This window comes from Coturnix japonica, chromosome 2 (genome assembly GCF_001577835.2).
Source record: "Coturnix japonica isolate 7356 chromosome 2, Coturnix japonica 2.1, whole genome shotgun sequence".
Classification (NCBI taxonomy): Eukaryota; Metazoa; Chordata; class Aves; order Galliformes; family Phasianidae; genus Coturnix; species Coturnix japonica.
The window spans coordinates 119,362,820-119,377,241 of NC_029517.1; the positions used below are offsets into that span (position 1 = coordinate 119,362,820).

Here is a 14,422-nt window from a genome sequence, read left to right on the forward strand (position 1 = left end):
ATGGGAACATGTTTCTGAGCAAAGAAAGCAATTCCTTAACTTCTAAAGCTATCTCTGTTTTGGCAAACTGCTGCTATCTGTCTGCTTGAGGGATAAGATCAGACAATGCCTATAGTTTCCATATGCTTCTTTTGCTGCAGATTATTCAGCTAAAGGTTACCAAACATCTGAATCTGACTCGTAGATAATTATTTTGAAACACTTTGGGTCTTGTAAGAAGATATGAAAATCAAACTTCTCTGCAGGGCATATGGGCCACTTTCCTGCTGCTAGCACTGAAAAGATAAATTAGCTTCACTGCAGAAAAGCAGAAGACTTTTTGAAGGTTTTTGAGAGATTAATTTAATTAGCAAATAAACCAAATGGAATACACATATTTTATTGAGATAGCAGAAATGCATTCTATTGAACAATGAGCACAGTGTTTTCATGCAGCTCACAATAGCAAAGGGACTGTTAAGTAACAAGACAGAGAGAATTAGCAGGAGAGTGGAAGTTGAAGGAGAGGTGTGAGTGTACAGATGGATCTAGCAAGGCACTGAAGACAATATACACAGAGGTTAAGGACAAAGAGATACAGAGAAAGACACATTCAGGCCAAGCTCCCTTGCCCAAACCTAGATTAACCATGCATGAGGCTCTTCCACTCCACAAACCATGTAGCTGGGTTAATATGATGAGAGGCAAAGTATATTGCTTGGGCAGTGTGCCATGCTATGGCAGCTCTGCACTTCTCAGCAGCAGAAATGGCTCTGTGTATGGTTAGCTCAAATACTTGCACAGCTCAAGCAGGAGTCTGTGCGCCCACTTATACACAGTTGTGTCCCAGGGAGCAAGCTCTTTCTTCCTAAGGAGCTCATGCTTATGAATCTGGTTCTGAAACAAGCTGAGAGGAGAGGATGTGACGGTAAAGTGTGACAAACATCTGAACTGGCATGCAAGGTAGAGAGGAACTCCATGGCTGAAACAACTGGAAGTGGAGTGGAAGAGAGAGAAGAGCAAGGAGAAACCAGACCCCTCTTTGGAGCATCAGAAAGCTGTTGGATTTGTTCAGCTCCTTGTGAAGCCACTGCCTAAGGCTTGGGGGTACTTCAGGAAACGCAGAGAACACAGAGTGTCCTCAAATTAATTGCAAAATCAATTTTTATTTTGAAAGATGACACAGTGATGTGAGAGAGAATTTAAGGTCTGTCCTAAGCAGTAAATTCAAAGAAGTCTTTGCCATTACCGTCACTAGAAACATAATTGAGCCCATACATTTCAGCCTAAGAAGCTGCTGATAACTCACTGTCCACTCTGCTAAAATAGAAATGGATAAGGACTGTGAAGACATTGAGCACATCTAGCTCATCTTATCAAAAGAAGACATTACTATCACAGTCAGGATTTTATTGATGAAAAATTGGTTAATTACTTTAAAGAACAGCCAACTAGTGGCTTTAGTAAATAGATCCATTGTGACTTGCCTTTTTATGGTTGTGTAAGAGCACATATTTGTTTTTGTTTATTTGTTTGGATTAACTTTTTTGATTAGCCTGCAGTATTACAACAGCATCAATTAAGTTGACTTCATTCAGTTCAATATGGAATGTCAAATATGTTTCCTCAATAATTATTGATAGAAGCCGTTTAAATTCTGTAATCCATATTCCTACCTGCTTGTTGACAAGACATTCATCCTCCTCCGTGCTTCTTCTTTTATGCCCCATACATTTTCTTCAGACAAAAGAGTAATGAAAAATATTTTCCTTATTTTTACTCCCTCCTGTTTACCAAGATAAAAGAGTAAGAAGCATGGGTGAATGCATATGCTTAGAACAACTTTATTAAAATAGGAACTAAACCAAACGTTATCTTACATAACATTCACCACTTGGATGAACATCACAATTAGCTTGGGGGTCCCCTGACAACAGCTTCAGCTCAAGCTAAAGGGGGATGCCCTTTCTGTTGGAGCTGCGACAAATTTGCACCCGGTGGTGTTTGAATACTGACCACCCAAACTGTAATGCACTGGCTCATCCTTTGTGCAAACAAATGACTGTAGTTGTTTATGTAAGCTTGTTGTGTGTGTTGTAGCACTTCTAAATGGGGCGTGGGGCATTTTCAGCGAAGGATTCTTAAGTACTGTATAAACTTTCCGTGCCAGTTCTCCACAGCCTGAATTCTAACCTTCAACCTTGTAAAAAAAAGAAGTCACTAAAAACTGTTCTGTTTACAGTGGTTTTGAGCCACAGCCCTGAGCTATTACCACTGTGCTGTGGAGTATCCCCAGGAGTTGTTTATCTCTCTCTCTGATCACAGCTTCTTTCTTTCATCTTGCTCTTTGTAGGAGCAGCAACCTACTACTGGCCTCAGATTTTATCCCAAACTATCTCCAACAGTCTGCCAAAGGCAGGCTTCATCCCACCTGAACTGGAGAGGATGTATGAAATAATTCTGTCTTTCTTCCTATGCTAAGGATCCAGAACCAGCTAATGCAAAGGACAGCCAAAGAGGAGGTACCAATTCTATTCTGGGCTGTGGAGCACTCAGCACAAGTGTCCACTGGTAGGTAAAATGTGAGCTTTTAGATAAAAATATTCAAAGGAGACCTCTGTGGATATTTAAAATGATATTTAAAATTATTTATAAAAGTAGAAATACATTCCATTACCCAAGCTGAAATGTGTACCCCTTGAGCTGCAGTGTTCATGTGACAGCTGGATACTGCTCACTACCACCAAGGTGGTTGCGTTCAAGTGGTTCTGTTGGCATGCCTGTGTATATGAAGCTTATGAAGAACCGTGGAGATGGCACCAAAAGACTAAAAGCAAGAACAGCACAAGCAAAAATAATTTATGACCATGAGCCACCCAGACATGAGCACAAATGGGAGTTGTCTGGATAAGAGAAAGCGTGACAGGTCTTTGAATCAGAGTGCTAAATAAAGACATGCATTTGTGGTGCTCCTAGAAGGACTCAGCTTCTAGAAATCAATGCAAAGATTTGTTCAGCCCAATATGTGGCATTTTTCTCCCCTTCCCAGACAGAACTAATTTTACCTAGAAACATGCTGTCTTGCCACTGTATCTCCTTTTCTTTTTCTCACAGATGATAAGGCATTGTCCAAGCCTGACTTAAACAACAGCAATAAGGGAGATGGATTGCACTTTAGATTACTTAGACAGTGGTTAAGGTTTAGGCTGCTTCTTTGTGCACAGATGCCAAAGAACAGAACAGAACCTTGAGGAGCCCAGCCAGAGGTGCTGGGCCCCAGATCACTTCTTGGATGCCAGACAGCTGCTGCAGCATTCGTTTCCTCATGAAGAGATATGACATTTGCTTCTCTCCGTACTCTCTATCCCTGCTCGATAGATGAAAGTGCAAATTCAACACAGACAATGTTCTTCTCTGACACAGAAAAGAAATACCATTAGCATGTGAATGATGTATGAGGTAACAATTTCTGCACCCCTCTCTTTCTTCAGGGATTGACTATGAGTAGGTCTCTCTCTGCTTCCCTCCCACAGTCCATCATGGACCTAAAGGTTTGACCCTCACTCTCTGCAACCTTTTTCTCTTATGAGCAACTGCTTCCCAGCAGAGGCTGCATAATTAGGCATAAAGCATTAGGCGTATGACAAATGACACTCTTTTGGTAGACTGCAGATCCGGAGGTCAAGCACACTATTAATAATTCTCTGACTCTTTAAAAGCTGTATTCCCTCTGTTTGTTGGCAACATAATTTGAAAGGTCTCTGCAAACCACTTAAAACAGCAGCTGAACACAGACATTTCAGTATTGTCCAGTATCGATTTTTGTCTCTATCTTATCTCATTGCTGAGACTGGTTTCAATATCCTGTGAAGTTTAAGTGAAGACAGTTCCATACTCATTAACTGTGTGCTCCCATTTGATATCATAGGTAAGTTGGTAGTATTTTCTTAGTAACATGCTTTGGCTTGACCATTGCTGCTCGAATCAAAGTAAAGATGGGTGAGGAACAAATGGAGGTGTGCTAGACTGGGGAACCCAGTAACCAGGATGCATCCAGGCTGGACCTCTTCCAGAAAATCAGGCACAACACAGAGCTGATACAGCACTCCGTTTCTGCCTGGAGACAGAACACACAAGGAACAACGAAATTCAGTAAATTCAAGGAACTAATTAGTGCACACCCATGAAATAGAAGCTCAAAGGAGAAAGACATCCAGGAAATTGTGGTTGTGGATGCCCCGTCCTTGGAGGTGTTCAAGACCAGGTTGGACGGGGCCCTGGGCAACCTGATTAGTAAAGGCGTATGTTTGGTGGCCCTGCTAGCAGGGGGGTTGGAACTACATGATCCTTGAGGTCCCTTCCAACCCGGGTAATTCTGTGATTCTGTGTGATTCTGTGAAATTTAGCAAATTCTTAAACAAAATTAAGGGCATATGAAATGTGAAAATGTGAAGGAAAAATAAACATAGTAAACATCGGTTTGGCCTGACCTGAAACTCTGGAAATTTCCAAATGGAGAAATTAGGACAAATAAATAATAATGAGTACAAGAGTATTGTGCATTGCTTGTGGGGACAACAGACAAGGAGAGCAAATCTGATCTTGCTAAAAGAGACATAAAAGGTGATGTGGAAGAGCACTATATTTACAAAAGAAAGAAAAAAGAGAAGAAAAGAACTGTTTTTCTGCTTCTGGTGAAGAGAGAAGGAAACAACCGAAAATGATGGCCAGAAGGCCGAAGTGGCTCAGCTCTATTATTATTATTATTATTATTTTGTACATCATTAACAAGTCTAAACCAAGTCAGACTATGTGCAGGACTTACTAAGAACTTATGCTAGCAGAGAACAGAAAAAGAAACTACGTAGATAACTCATGTGAGCCTTATAAAATTCACCCAAAAGTGCTTGGGGAATTGGGTAAAGCAATCTTGTAGCCACGAGCAATTATCTCTGAGGGCTGATGGAGGTGAATGAAGTTCCAGAAGACTGGAAAATGACTTCTCAAGAGCTCTCTCAGCCATTGCTACCAATCCTGTAAGAAGGGAGAAACAAAGGTAAGCTGTGACTTATTGATTTGTAGTTCCTTCTTTGGGATGCGACAGCAGCAAAGCAACTAATTGATATTCTCGCTATAGGCAATGCATAAAGTTCTGAGAACATGAGGTCAGACTGGATCAAATCAAAGTCCCATCTATCACAACATTATCTCAGGTAGCAGCCTGCTGCACATCCTTCTGTATCTAAAGCAAAGTCTAATACAGGCATGCACCAGCATACTGTCTCAGCAATTTAGAAATCAAAAGCTTAGGGACTTACAGAGTTACAGGCTTTGCATCTTTGCGTTAATAGCCCTCCATGACCCTTAACAGCCCTTAACCATTACTAATCAAGAGATCTTGAAAGTGCTGTCTTTGTTGCATGCAATCAGAAGATAATACATAGAAACTGAAAATAGTCAGTAGTTTCCACTATTCCGATTTTCATTGAATATATTTTTGATCGCTGCTTGCATATATTGTTATCAAATTGCATATATTGCATGAATCCTTGAGAAAAGCAACACCAAAATGTCAGGATAGCTACTTGCTATTATTTACGTTTGAGCACAGTTACTCTGACTAGTGTGTCGGAAACTGCTTCATGCTGGATTTGATTGAAATTTATCTTAAGATACAAAGAGACAAAAAACAAACTCCTGTGGATGGATTCGCTGCAGCTGGAGACCAGTGATTAAAGGACTTTATTTACATTTCTAGCTGATCAACATCTTTTAGATACTTCTAATGGGAAGAATTGATTTTTTTTTTCCTTTACAAATGGGACTTGATCAATTTTGCTTCTGGAAATGTTTTATTCAACAATAGCTAAATTTTCCTGCAAACACATCTGTCAAAGCAGAGGCTATTATTGGAAAAGAGAAGCTTTTTGTGCTGGTATAAAGATATGTTTTATCATCTGAACAGAAGTCTATTGATTTTCTGAAACATTGCAAAAAGCTTACTATAATACAAATGCCTTAAATGTGCAAAGTATCCCCAAAATTCCTGGAAATATGAACAAAATTTAACTACTGACTTTGCTAGGATTTTATTTATGTATTTTCTACCTGAATGGTTAGTACAAAACAGGATTTTTCAATGGCATTCTTCAGGAAATTAGATAGATTAGATAGATAGATAGATAGATAGATAGATAGATAGATAGATAGATAGATAGATAGATATTTGCCATCCCTTACATATTTATTTATTCTGAGGGTTCTGTAATGATTAAGTTCTTTCTCACAGTACTCGGCTATGACTTAAGAGGCCTTGGTGTCCTCAGCTGTCCAACTGGTTCTATGGGCACAGGAGGCAAGTCACTTCATCTGTAAAATGGTCAGTATGCAAACTGTCCTATACACTGCTTTGCTATCAAGGTGCAGGAGGCTTTATGTAAACATTATGCATCATGCCAGAGGAGATCTCGCTTCTCAAGCAGCTGCATACATTCACATGGAAGCGCCTTCAGAGCTGGTCTGTAGGTGAAGAATGAATATACATGTTTTGGATTGCAATGTTGTTTTCCAAAAAGATGATCAAATGCTACATGAAGTGCAGCTCAGTTAATGGCAATACCTCAGAATTTTTACCCTATGGAAAAGTGCAGGATTCTGCATGTTAATTAGAAGAATTGCTACAAGCCTTTAATACAGCAAGTCTGCAAAAATATTTTAACTGTAACTGCATTTAAATCTAATAAAAACGCATTATTTGGCCGTGTTTCTATAAAGTAGGAAACACTGATGTTTACACAAACAAATATTAAGCAGATTGTTTTGTCTGGTTTTATGCAAATGTGTAACAGCCACAATTTAATTTCAGCCAGTAAGAAAATCAGAGAACCCTGCAGTCTACAGGACTCTTGAACTTGTCAAGACTTAATGCACAAGGGAAAAAAGTCCCTGTGCATACAATATATGAAGATGAGTCCTTCAACATGTAAAACGATAAGCTTAAAAAGAATCCTGTAAAAACTAGTAACAAATACAGTGGTTGCTTTCAGATAAAAGCCTCCCAGATCTTTAAGCTCACAGACAGTCATATCTATAAATACACCTACTCTCTTAACCTCTTTATAACCACTGGTTATACACCATAGGCTGTATCTGGCATGAGGGCAATTTACTGCAGTCAATTTACTTCCCCTGGGGATGCATTTATTACTGCTGTAGCAACAACAGCCTGAAACACAACTGGGAAGCAGAGCCCTAATGCACCAGGTGCTGTGGACACTCAGACAGATGCAGACAGTGTCTGCTCCAATCTGAACTGAGACTCAGCGGTGACAATCAGTCACATGCCTTGGTTAACATGACAGCAGTAGGAAGAGGTCTGGCCCCTTCATTCAATGTATGAAAAATGACATTGCAAGGCATGACCTGCAAACAATATACTTGTACCTTGTTTGGGTGGAAACACAGGCTGCCAAGGGGAGGGTCAGGTGCTGAGCTAGCATGCCCAGCACTGGGTTTTTAGGAAAAACAAATGCACGAGCCAAGACCAAGCCACAGAAAGGCTGGGGTCAGGGCATGGTCACAGCACTGCATTGTGTGTGGTGATAGTGAGCAGGGCCTTGACACCCATCTCACACCACAGCACCCTACAGCCATCTGCTCACACAGCCACAGCTGCCCACAGCTTCTCTGCTTTTCTGGAAATACAAAGTTGGGTGGACGCCTGTGTAGACATATTTTAAGCCTGCATGTGTGGCACTTTCTGCCTGCAACCACTAGCTCAGTGAGGGGCAAAGATAAGCACAGTGACACAGCTCAGCTTTACAGGCTTTTATTTTTTAATCTTTACAGAACGCTGCTGCAATTATAATAAGGCATCAAATGCACGACTGAAAAGCTCACAATGAACTGTGGCGTTTTGCCCTTTTGTGGGACAAAAAGGGGTTTTACAAGATTATAGCCGTTGCTTTTCCCGTCGGTAAACTCGCTACTCATTACAGACAGATCTCTAAAAGAATTACAAAGATTAAAAAACTGTAAACATATCAAAAACAGCGACAACCCAGCATAGCATCCTTGGAGAGAGCTTGGGGTTCCCTGCCGCAGACTGGGCTTTGAGCTGGCAGTGAGGATGGGGCCCTACCATCGCCGCAGGCTTTGCTGTGGGCAGAGCCCCTATCAGGTGTCTGGCAGCTCCCAAACAGCCCAACCTCTATCAGAGATTTCTGATTGAGAGAAATAAATAAAAGTGGTCACTGGGAGTTGTTGGAGCAGTGGGGGCACAGGGAGGAGCCCCGGCTGAGGCCTCATGATCCCTCCCCAGGCAGGCAGCATCCCAGCAGAGCCCAGCCACATGCCCTGGCACCCCGGATAACAAATCATGAGGTAGAAGATGGGCAAGTGTCACATTTTGCTGTAAGGGATGGTCAGGAATAAAATGTTCCTCCTCGATATGAATCATGGTTTGTTTCCAGAGTGCTACAGGTGGTACCTAAAACCCACCTGGGATGCTCCAAATATACATCCTCCAAGAAGGAAGCCCTCCATAGATCCATGCAATAAGTTTAAGCCCAGGAAATTTAAAAAATGATCCTCACACTTGCATCCTTGAAGCATTTAAATTTTGAGCAGAGGAAATCAAATGACTGGGATGTAGGAACAGGCAATTAATCACCCTTGGCCTCAGCCTTTGGTACAGCAGTTTAAGACCAGAGCAATGTGAACAACTGTCTACCATGCAGCAGACAAATACGTTCATTTCCTATAACCAACACCCAGATAGCGAGCATTTGGGTTTCTCTCACATTGCACATCATTAGAACCTGAGAGTCCTGAGGTTTTATATCACACAGCCAACCCACACAGCCTTACCATTTGTACAACTATCTTGTTTGGTGATCAGAGAAATGTCCTGAGATGTTTTATCTGCTAAACTCTTGCACTCTGTTCTCTAAAAGTCTGCCTTCACTTCTTTAGTAGCACACATGAACACCAAGATAAAGGGATTGTGTTACATCTGTCATTTATTTATCTTTTTTTATTCCTCACACTTTTGCAGTGTGTATTTAGATTATTAGGTTGATTTATGTTTCTTTAAAATGCTCGGGGAATATTTGAGGGTTCATTTAAGTATTGCAGGCTTATGATCTGTGACAGGCATTTTACAAAGTGTCAGAAAACTTCTCGCTTGATAATAATATACTGGCAGTCTAGGGAACATGCTCTTTTCTAGTGCTAATAACTAGCATTAAAGCATGCCATGGTTCCTACAAGAAATCTGTGATCCTTACAGAGTTAGCTGTCATCTTCCTGCAATTATGGAATGTACTCCAATTTTATGTATATGTATCATTAAAAAATAAAAATAATGGCTCTCAAAATCACCAGCCTCTGCAGTGTATATGAACACAGAGCACAGGACTTCCCATCTGGGAGGATGAAAGGGTTTTTGCCCCTCATGCTGTCTGTCCCCTGCCTTGTGCTGGGTGCAGTCTGCTCTCCTGTTTGGCAGGGCCTCCCCTGTGCTTCTGGAGGACATGACCAGGGTTGTGTCCTTGTACCCACAGGACAAAAGACAGCTAGCAATCAGCCTTTCTCCTCCACGTCCTGCTTCTCAAGCAGTTTCTCTAGCTGTTCTTACTGATCCCAATGGGCTGAAGGTTCTCCTTACATAAGTAAGCTATTCCTCTTTTTTTTTTTTTTTTTTACCCTAGAAATTCATAGAATCATGGAATCTTTTTAGACGGAAGGAACATTTAAAGGCCATCTAGCCTCACTCCCTTGCAATGAACAGGGACACATGCAGCTAGATTATTTTGCTCAGAGCCCTGTCCTGACTGACCATGAATACTTCCAAGGATGAGGGCTTCTACCACCTCTCTAGAGACCCTTTTTCCAGTGCTTTATCAAAATTCAATCCACTGGCCTCACCAATTTAATCCTGACTCCCTGATGACACACACAGAGGGATGCAAGCCCTCCCAAGGTGACTGCTGGCCACTGCAAGTTCCTGCCCACAGACACTCTCTGTATCATGACATAACTGCAAATAACATCTGTTAGGCAGCAGTACTGCCAAACAAGGCTGCTCCTTTAGTTACTAAGTAACACAACTAATGCAACAGCTAGAAAGAGTAACAGCTAAGTAGCATCTCTTTTGCAGGGTAATAGTTAAAGACTGAGTGCAACATTACGCTATTTACAGCAACCAAAGGCATGAAGGCAGAGGGGTGCAGGTTCTCCAGCTCTCTGCAGAGGGCAGCCATGCCCACTGAGCCCAGGGGACCGAGCACAGGTGGGTGCCAGACACAGGAGCAGCGTGTGCCTCCTGCCATGAGCAGCCTGAGAAGAGGGACTTTAAAACACAGAACAGAGAAGGTATGCAGTTTCCCTGCTACATGTAATGTGGGCTGGAATGGACCATAAACATTCTCATTTGGGTATAAAATACAGCTTTTCCCTTCACTTCTCTGAGTCGCACCAGTCACTGTGAGTCTCCTTTGGCAGCCAGGGTGCTCCAATCATCATGTCAAACTGTCCTCCAAAGAAGAATAAGGCAGCGGTCATGATCTCCACCAGTCACAGCAGACTGAGAAGGAAACAGGCTAGGAGCTCTAGCTGGGATGCAGCAATGTCAGAAGCAGCAAGACCCAGCACTACCTGTGCAGGAGGACTTTTAGTTATTCTAAACCTTGCCTTGCCACCCCTTCCCAACATCCTTCTCAGGGATTATCTCACAATAGGAAAAAAGTCTCATTCCTCAAACACTGGATATTCCTTATATTTGAGATTTAACCCATAGCTGACAGCAAACTAAGTGTTTCAACCACAGTTCTGCAGACAAGGCCCTCACAGACACAGCTCTTCACTCACATTTGGCTTTGGCAGGGTCTATAACAATTAAATATCAGCAACCAATCACAGCAAAAGGTCAGCAGTGCATACAACAACCTTTGCTGTTTTTCCTACCATCACAAGAGCACAACTTTAATGCTCCTCAGAAATTGGCTGATACTAAAGTAAATACCATCAGTAGTACAGGTTTTTGGTTACTGTGACACATAATGGTGATTGATACTGCCATGTACCCTCAATCAGCCCCCATGTTAAGTGAGTCCCATGCCAGCTAGTCCAACTGCTTGATGTATAACCTTTGTATTTCCTGACAACTTATATTTTATAAATTATTTGGTTTATATTGAATGAGCCCCAAAAGCTCCAACCTGACCTTTTGTTTCTGGTAATGAGAAGGCCAGCGGCCTAGTGACATGAAACAGAAGTTTCAAAAGGATTTGTGTGATGCAGACAGGCCTGCTATAAGCAAAGCCCTGCAGTGGAGTTTGAATTTCTTCCGGCATCTGTACTGAAGGAGATGTGTTCAGTCTCTGCATCCCCATGCTTTTTTACTCTTTGGATCTTTTGAGACTCCAAACAGGAGGTCAGTTAATTCAAGTGATGGCAGTTTTCATACAAAGACATCTGTCCACTGGGAACTGAACTTCCTTTATATGGGCCATTATAGATATCAGAAGTTAATGACTATCAATCATTACTAATCTGAACCGAAATGGAACCACTGACCTCAAGCTGAAAGAGCCTTTTGTCTCTCACCAATACCACCGTGAGCCATATGGTTCCTTGCCCTTTGCCTCTTATTTTTATATTTTAAATAGCCACCACTAATTGCACCATTGCTTGAAAATACAGGAGATTTGTGGTAAGCCATGAACAAGCAGTCTTTTTTTGCCCATAGGTCTCACTCATACAAAAGAAGGGACTGGTTTAAAATTTAACTATAAAAAAGTCTCTTTTAATTAAATATCAGCCTTGCTTCTTAACATGACACCAAGCAGACAGTTAATAATTCTTCTGTAGGCTGCAACAAGCTTCCAAGGTGTCAAGGTCGTTCCTGTTCAATATATGAGAGTAATAAGAAAATTATGTAGGCAAGACACCAAAGGAATGTTTTATGTAAGGATAAAGGAGTTATCTGTGGAATCTACTTGTCAAAAATCTCTTTTTATTCAGTGGTTTTCATTATTTTATACCAATTGCATTTGCTCTGGCTTGTTCTCCCTTTACAACAAGTGTTCATATAATGCAAACATTTGATTAGAGAGCTCGTGAAAAGACAGTTCTTGTCAGAAAAACAAACTGCATCACCAGCTATCTTTAGCCACATCTATTTTCTTTAATGAAACACACTTTTGTGTGTGTGTGTGGAAATGCTGTTTTAAAAATCATGACCACATTAATTATCTATGGCAAGCACATCTTCCTCAACTAATGACAGCTCGAGCATATTATCGTTTGCACCAGACTTCATCCTGAAATTGAACGACCCGTAGAGCTTTGCAGACTCCTTGGAGGACGCGAACCTGCTCCTCCGGTACAGCTCCCCTTTCCACATGGACATCATCAGCAGGCTGGAGAGCACCACTCCCCCCAGGGTCAGGAGACACAGTCCAGCAATAACGCAGCGGTCCAGGTGAGCCCCAATCCTGGCGCTCTCATTCTCCAGTCTCTCCATCTCCCGGGCAGCCACCGTGTTGGGATCCACAGTCACATCTCTGGGTACCACGTAGGAAATGATCACCAGCAAAATCCCACTGACTAGGAACAAAATGGCACTGATGAATCCATAGTCCAAGGATTTCCCAGCTGCTGCCTCTGAGGCAGCGTCATCCTCCTCAGAGACCAGGGAGGGAGAGTCATGCACCCACTCAGGAGGCAGCTCCCGGCAGGAATGCTGCTGGGGAGCATCGTGACAGCCTGTTGGACTGGAGGGACTTCTTGCATGCTCCAGGTTTACATTTTCATCCACGCAGTTGAAGGATGTCTCAAGTTCCTGGATACAGCAGCAGGGTTTCTTCTTCCCTCCATCCTCTTCCCCTGGAAAGTGCTCGGGCAGGTGGCAGGGCTGGGAGTTGCTGGGGGGTGTGGAGTGCTCCTGGGGTGGGCTGCCCGAGTGGGAAGATAGGGGTGCTGGGCTGGGCTCAGCCATGGGGCCCCTCTGTGAGGGCCTGCAGTGCCTTTCACAGCGCAGGGCTGCCACAGCTGCTGCTGCTCTGGAGTCCACCTCATCTATCTCATGCCGCTGCTGCTGTTGCTGCTGCTCATAGTGAGGGGCGGGCAGGCTCCAACCAGCAGCGGGGCCCAGGGCACCCTGCCTGCTCTCCTCAGCCAGGTAGAGAAGCTCCATGCAAGCCATCGGCCTCCACTCGGTGAGCCCTGACTGCTGGGCTACCGCATCCTTTAGCAAGTGCTGCCCCTGGCTCACCAAAGCAGTCTCATGGTGCTCGAGCTGCCGTATCCCAAAAATCTTCTACTCTTTCAGCACCGTTTTGTTAGGGACATGGCTCGTGTCAGCTGCTAAATGATTAAACAAATCCCTTCTGACGTTCATTTCTTTTCGGTCTGCAAATGAAATAGCAGAGGGGAAAAAAAAGAAACACACAACAACAAAGGCAAACCCGACAACCTCCTGACAATACGTTAATGAAGCAAAGAGCAGATAACACAAATGTAATACATCGCTCGTCCTCTCCGCTGCTCAAGGGGAGATGACAAACACGATTGTTTTAACCACGAACTTAAAGCCTTAAGCCTCTTGCAGATCCAAAATCTATTAGGGACTCTAATCAACCTTTGACACCAATATCCAATTAAGGCAGTAAGTCATCTGCAGAGCATAGGATAGCTGGAATAACTATGTAAAATGACAGAGGAAAAAAAAAACCAAAAAAAAACGATAGCTATTTTACTTCAGATTCAAGTAACTTCCTCCCCTTCAAATTAAGAATTTTAAACTCAGAGAGAGAGACTAATTAGAAAGAAACACGCAAATCCCACACAGCTCAGTAATCCAGGATCTGTATTCTCCGGTGGAAATCTGATAATCCTATGGGAAGAGCGGTGCTTTCCTATAGCAGATCTCCAGTTTGATTAAGAGCTTTCGGAATGAAATTATGCCTCAACGACTGATGACTCAAAGACGGATATTACTTCTCATCTGCAATTAATTCGTTATCCCCCCAGTTCCGTAGCCCCCCGGACAACCCGACACCGAACTCCCCGCGTAATTAGGGGGAAGCGCAGCCCCGCGAACGTGTTGCACACGCAGACGACACACGTGCGCCGATGGCACCGAAGCGATGGGTACGGACGCGGCTCCCTCCGCTCTTCCCGGGACCTCAGCGGTTGCTCCATGTAACGCGCTGGCGGGGAGCGGCTGGATGCGCACACACACACACACACACACACACACAGCTCCTCTTGCCCCAGCTCCCACCCCCCGGCACCGCGCAGCGCCGTTCGCCCCGCACCCCTACCTGCGGCCACGGCCAGCGCCCCGGGGCTCAGCCGAGCGGCAGCGCCGAGCCGCGCCGGGCAGCGCCGAGGCGGGCGGGAGGGAGGGCTGTGCCGGCGGGCGGCGGCGGCGGCGGCA

The 14,422-nt window shown here is 43.4% G+C and overlaps 1 protein-coding gene across 1 annotated transcript; it reads right to left on the minus strand.

Moving 5' to 3' along the window:
- Positions 1 to 7,791: 7,791 nt before the first annotated feature.
- Positions 7,792 to 14,405, minus strand: TMEM74 (transmembrane protein 74). The gene is made up of 2 exons (XM_015856163.1): positions 14,307 to 14,405; positions 7,792 to 13,392 (listed from the first exon to the last, which is right to left on the minus strand). Exon 2 carries the CDS (start codon positions 13,184 to 13,186, stop codon positions 12,227 to 12,229), a length of 960 nt encoding a protein of 319 aa, XP_015711649.1. The 5' UTR covers positions 13,187 to 13,392; positions 14,307 to 14,405; the 3' UTR covers positions 7,792 to 12,226.
- Between the last annotated feature and the right edge of the window lie 17 nt (positions 14,406 to 14,422).